We start from the raw sequence: 6,461 nt of genomic DNA on the forward strand, positions 1-6,461 counted from the left end.
CCAAAAGATTTCGCACCGGTTCAAAATCGGTGCGAAAACTTAGATTTCGCACCGGTTCTTGCTGTGAACCGGTGCGAAAAACGGCCCAAAAAAAATAAAATATAAACTTTTAGCACCGGTTCTTGCTGTGAACCGGTGCGAAAAGTGGCCCAAAAAATTAAACAAAAAACTTTTAGCACCGGTTCTATTTCAAAACTGGTGCTAAAAATGCCCCAAAAAAATTAAAAAAATAAAAAAAAAGTTTTTTGCATTTTTTTCACTTAAATTGATATAGAAACACTAACATATATATAAAGTTACATATTTTCATTTTTTTTCTGTTTCTGGCTGCTTTGGCTCTGGCTGGTGTGTGCTGGTTCAGGCTGCTGGTTTCTGTGCTGCATGCTGCTAGCTTGTCTCTGCTTCTGCCTGCCTGTTATGTTGCATGCAGTGTGTCAAGGTGTTCTGGCTGCTATGTGTCTTCTGTCTGCACTGCTCTTGTTGTTCTGCTTTTGCTTGCTGTTGTTATGACTTTTGCTGCTATTGTTTTGTTCTCTGCTTTGTTAGCTGCTGTCAGCTGCTTGCTCTATAGCTGCTGTTCTGTTGCCTGCTGGATCATGTGAAGAATCATCTTCCGTACTCCTAGATCAGGGATCTGAAATGATGGTAGACATTTAATAGAATTTAAAAGCCAATCTCGCTTGTATTTCAAGACGCATTTAGATGCAGTACCTTCTCAAGATGCTGACTAGGATCATATTGCCCTCTTCGGTAAGCAAGCAGCTGCGAAAGTTCAAATAGTGGATGGCCCTCAAGGAAAAGCTCTGCTATCACGCAACTAAAAATAAAGAAAGCAATTATTTTAAAAAAAATGATCAAAAAATTATCATGAAGAAACATGAAAATTAAAGGAACAAATACAATTAAAAAGCGTTTCTACAAAAAACAAATATTTCGTGTCTTCGTGGATATTAAGCAAGAAAAAAATACTTTACAAACTTCTCAAACCAACTCAAGTTATTGAAATATCCAATCTTTATAAAATCAAAACAAACTCACGCCTGCACTTGGCTAGTAAAAGATACTACATACATAATAAACACTCACCCTACTGCAAAGATGTCCATAGATGGCTTAAGCGGTGCATCAGGCGCGACTGGCATATCATCTCCATGCTCATAAAATCTCTGTAATATATGACAATAGAGATTGTGGGTACGTGATCACAACAACGACAATAACAATCAAAGCTTTAATCCCAAAGACAGGTCAGTATATGGGTGCAAGATTTCATTGAAAAAAAAAAAAACAAAGTGTATACTGGGTTATCGTGAAGGAGCAATAACATAACCAATTGGTTCGAAACTTCGAAATAAGGCTCAATTGCCACACTAGAATGGTTTCGAAACTTGTCTCCAATGCACCTATGTCAATCTCCAATGCATAGTTTAAGTTGCATACTTGGATGTGACATATTTCCTTTTCCGAGCAACCATATTAGGATGAGTAAAAATTCATGAACTCTCAACTAGCAAGACCCGACATTATTTTTTGGGGTATATTACCTACGGTAACCTTGGTGTACTTATTCAAATTTATACACCTAAAAAATATCTCTTTTTAACTGAAAAATTGCCCACATATATCAAAACTTTCTTAAATTTGTAATATTAGGTCAGCACCAACTTTATAAATTCAACCATAGCAGCAGAATTTATTGCCTTTGGATAATAGGTTATTTCAAGAGAAATTGTGCACTTCATGGTTGATTTTGAGATTAAAATTTAGAGTAATTTGAAAAATGGTTTTAAGTACAGAATTTCCATAGAAATTTGTCATCTATAATTAGAAATTATTAAACTGCTATATTCAGATGCTGCATTCAAAAAGTGATAAAAAAAAACAGCCACAGTTCTTCCAAGTTTCAATATAGCAGCAAGTAGCTGATGAGAGCACAGGGAATAGTTATAATATTATTAACAATAAACATGTAAAGAAGATTACAGCAACAATAACCTACCTCAAGTGCGAGATAACAGAGCCTTCTTCCCCCAGTATCAAAGAAAAATGAGAAATCAGATGGATCGTCATCAGGAATATAGGTTGGTTTAAAAGATGCAAAGTCAGCCAGGTAAACCCAATTCCAAGAAGTAACCAGCACATTCTCACACTTAATATCACCTCCAAAATGAAAAACCAAACACCAAATTATACACAATGTAAACCCATAAAAGACAAAACGCAAATTACCACAATGCAGTCACTTACCATGACAAATATCATGCTCGTGACTCTGCTTCAATGCACACAAAAGCTGAAAGCAAGAATTTGAGATGCCAAAGTGATCAATCAATCCAATTCTAAAAGGACATACAAAGATGTAGAGTAGGAAAAAACTACAGCAAAACCTGAAAAGCAAGCCATTTCTTCTCAATTAGGCTAAGAAAAGGCCTTGTACTGAGCTGATCAAGGAGATTATTGAAGAAATACTGCCTGAGCAGATAAGTCGCCTTGTCGGTTTCCAGCCAAAACTGCTCACACCCAGTTCAATACCATCAATATTAGAACTGCCCACATTGTCAGAAGATAAAGGAAAAAAACAAAAAAAAAAAAAAAAAAAAAAAAAAAAAAACTCAAAAAATACATTACACAGCCAGCCAACAAGCAAGTTCAATCCTAACAATCGAGAGCACCCACAACTCCACAAGATCAACTCAAGTTCATCAATAGTACCAACATCACCAACAGAGAAGAATTCTCATACTGTTCCAAACAATGCCAGCAACCCGAAACACCGCTTCCTCAATCGCAAATCCCCACATAATCAAAATATAGAACCCCTTCCCTACCACCAATACCCTCCCTAAAAAAACCAAAATCTTGCAGCAACCTAGTCGAAATTCCATCAACACCAGAAATACCCACATAGAAAAACTTCATATTTCCAAAATTTGACAGAAAACAACTCAATTACATAAGAATAATCATCGTTTTCCAAATCAATGGTCAGAATTTTAATACAATTAACAAGTTGAAGGATCAAAATTTTCAAATAATATCAGCTATATAGTTCAATTCCTCAAAATAAACACACAAATTAACAGCAATCACACTTCAATTCCACCAAAAACAAAAACTCAAGATCTAGGAGCATATGACATTCGCAGCCTACATCAAATTGACGAAACTCAGAGAAACAACTAAACTAGTGTTTCAAAAACAGAGAACAGCCCTCGCAATCAAGCACAGCTTACACATCGTATATGTTCTAAACTTCTAACCATCCAATTAAACAAACTAAATATAAAAAAATGAAGAAATACAAACTAACCTGCCACCATTACAGCAACGCTTCCAGCCTTCCACCATTGGCGCACAAAATCAAAGCAACCGCACCAAACACCCACAACCACACCATCAACGCACAAAATCAGAACAAATCGCACCAAACAGAAACTTTAGATTAATTTTCAATTGAAAATCAGAAAAATTAGATCTAATATAATTGAAAATTAAAAACAAAACTAAACATGAAAACGATTAAAAGCTAAAATGATTGAGGATTAAAATGAAAATCGATATTAGAATTAGAATAAAATCGAAAACTTCAGATCGTGAAAAAAAAATTATCTCTGAATCCGCAAAAATTCAGCACAAACTATCCAAAAAACCATTACCCAGAAACTTAAATCAACTCAAAACTATATAAATTTGAAAAAATAACGTTAAATCAACTCAAACAATCATCATTTACAACATTCAAACTAAAAAAACTTCTAAATTGATTTTCGATGATTACAAAGAGAAATATCTTACCTAGCATCATCAGCTTCAATTATAACCAATAGTGTTCAATAATCGATTGTAGAAGAATCGAACTGGCAAAGGAGGAGGACGCGAGGAAACATCAATGGTGAATGTAGAGTGCACGCTTCTATGGTGGGCTAGAAGAAGATGAGAGGCTCTCTGTGGGGAATAAGAGTGACAACGGCTAATTGCAAAGCAAAGGAGCTTTAGGGTTTTTTTTCAGTGTGAGGAAAGAGAAGGAGATCGAAGGAGAGAGAAGGAATTTAGGGTTTCCATTGTTGAAAGGAGGAGAGATCGAGGAAAGAGAAAGAAAGAAGACAAAAAGAGTAAGAAAGAAGATAAAAATGGCCGGGATTTTTTTTTTTTTTACAATAGCTTTTGCACCGGTTCGAACCAAACCGGTTTAACTCATTTTTCGCACCGATTTGGTTAGAACCGGTGCGAAAAGTCTTCCCCTCAATCCAGCCTATTTTTTTGGCACCGGTTTTTAAAAACCGGTACGCATTTTGCGGTGCCTATTTCATTTTTTTCAACATAGTGTAATGGAATACTCATTTTTCGCACCGATTTGGTTAGAACCGGTGCGAAAAGTCTTCCCCTCAATCCCGCCTATTTTTTTTTGTACCGGTTTTTAAAAACCGGTCCGCATTTTGCGGTGCCTATTTCATTTTTCTACTAGTGTAATGGAATCCTCTTTAGCTTTCGGAGTCAATTGTCTATACCAAACATAATAGCTCCTATCTTTGTCGGTTTCAACAAGTAAGACTTGCTTGCCTTAGAACGATTTCGAATCGATCAACTATTAAGAGTCTATCTAATAGAGCCTTGAGTATGTTCTTGTCGATGTAACATTGCTAAAGATAGTCAGAACACAAATCAAGTCCATTACTTTTAGCATCCTTGACTCATGGCTTAAACAACCATGCCATTCAAATAAAACTAACAACTTTTGTTCTTTTACTTTGAATGTGAGTCTTTCCTTGTGTAAACAGAACGTTTGCTGATAATGGAACACAATAACCATTATTTGTTCCAGCCTTAGCTTTAAAAGGTCTTTAAACAAAGCAAATGACTTTACAGCTGAGGTAGCACCTTCTTGCTTAATTCCAAGCTCGTAAGTCAATAACTTAGCTTAAATTCAATGGTTTGAGGTCACTTCAAATCGGAACACTCAAGCAGTATTCTATACTTGTGAAGATAAGTTGCTAAGTTAACTACAATAACATGAACTCATGGGTAGAAATGGAATCTTATTCCTTTTCTTTGTTCCTTGTTTCCTATATTTCTTATCATACATCATCTCATAACTTTAAGAACTACTTCTTTAAGTGCTTTGAATTTTATACTTTGTTAGGCATAATTAAGCATTAATGCGCCGTAATACAAAGTTATTTTCCTTTAATTCGTACTTGAATTACTACATTAACGAGTCCTACTCATTAGTGTATAAAGCAAAAAGATATGTTGGTTGTCAACTATTGACAATTTTGATTTTTCAACTCAACATTTCATGTTTATCAAAACTACCTAGTATGTTGAATACATGATGTCTAACCGTCCTTTCAGACTTAATCATAAAAGTATTTATGAGAAGCTGTATTTTAGAAATGCCTCTTCTTTTCTTTGAGAACCATTCTCAAAAAATTTCTTTTACCAATCGTTGGAAACATTATAATTTGATTTAGAGTTATACTAATATAAGTGCAAAGTATAACCATTTATCAAGACAACACGATAAGTTTGAAATTTAAAGCATACATGCAAACTTTCAATCTTATTAAGCGTTTTATCCACACTTTTAAAATTTGTCCCTTTTTAGGCGAAAATAAAACGATTCCAAGACCCCAAAAATCAAAAGGTGATTTAGCATGCTTTGGCTTGTCTTAACACTTAATATTTTAAGGTAAACAATCTAATTGCTAATAGCTATAAGCTATTCTCAGTTCGATAAAACGTCGTATCTAATGCTTTCATGACGTTTATCTCCATTGCCACGACATCTAAGGACTCCTTACTGATATCATTGAGTTTAACCAAAACTAACGTGTATATGATGTGTTGCTTTGGCAAACCCATCAACATACCTTACTTCCCTAGGAAAGTAGTAATACCTTGCTTTAGCATAGCCCATTACTATTCACATTAGTTCCGTCAGTGTCATTTTGGAATGGCAATATAACTCAATATTCTTTAGGACTTAGGGTTTCTATGTTGGTTTATTTAAGTGAACTAAACTTATCATTCAACATTCGAAATCCTTAGTATGCATCTAATATCGCAATTATATATAAGCAAAAATATATAAGGGATAAATAAAGATGCATTTGGCAACTAGCATGACCCCTTGAAACTTGAATCTTCAAATCATCAAGGGCCTTCATTACATCTTCTTGGCTTCGTCTTTTAGAAACTCCATCTTTGACATCACCACCAATTATGCAACATGAAAGACTTGGACTAATCTAAATAATTAAAGTACAAAAATACTTAAAGGCACGCAGTCCGTTTTTAGATTTTACAAAAATATGAAACAGAACCTGTTTCGGGGTTTTCTGATGTCCTGCGGGAGAGTTACAATTCCGAGACTGGAACCGGACGCCTGTACCTGCAAAATAACGGAGACTCTTGGTGACGGGAGCTCCGCCTCCGACGGTCAAGTTAGTACTTGATTAAGG

At 35.1% G+C, this 6,461-nt stretch overlaps 1 protein-coding gene across 5 annotated transcripts; it reads right to left on the reverse strand.

The window, feature by feature from the left end:
* Positions 1-247: 247 nt before the first annotated feature.
* LOC110722379 (phosphoinositide 3-kinase regulatory subunit 4-like) lies at positions 248-4,280 on the reverse strand. 5 transcript variants are annotated; one of them, XM_021901644.1, is made up of 8 exons: positions 3,796-4,280; positions 3,311-3,338; positions 2,388-2,510; positions 2,248-2,293; positions 2,000-2,149; positions 1,087-1,166; positions 712-817; positions 248-634 (listed from the first exon to the last, which is right to left on the reverse strand). In XM_021901644.1, exons 4-8 carry the CDS (start codon positions 2,260-2,262, stop codon positions 566-568), a joined length of 420 nt encoding a protein of 139 aa, XP_021757336.1. In that variant the 5' UTR covers positions 2,263-2,293; positions 2,388-2,510; positions 3,311-3,338; positions 3,796-4,280; the 3' UTR covers positions 248-565. The 5 variants fall into 5 exon arrangements, 2 of the variants coding, with proteins under 2 accessions (XP_021757336.1, XP_021757337.1); XM_021901645.1 differs by lacking the exon at positions 3,796-4,280 and having other exon boundaries at positions 3,311-3,757; XR_002511583.1 differs by lacking the exon at positions 3,796-4,280 and having other exon boundaries at positions 2,000-2,160; positions 2,248-2,510; positions 3,311-3,759.
* Between the last annotated feature and the right edge of the window lie 2,181 nt (positions 4,281-6,461).

This window comes from Chenopodium quinoa, unplaced genomic scaffold (genome assembly GCF_001683475.1).
Source record: "Chenopodium quinoa cultivar QQ74 unplaced genomic scaffold, ASM168347v1, whole genome shotgun sequence".
NCBI classification, from domain to species: Eukaryota; Viridiplantae; Streptophyta; class Magnoliopsida; order Caryophyllales; family Amaranthaceae; genus Chenopodium; species Chenopodium quinoa.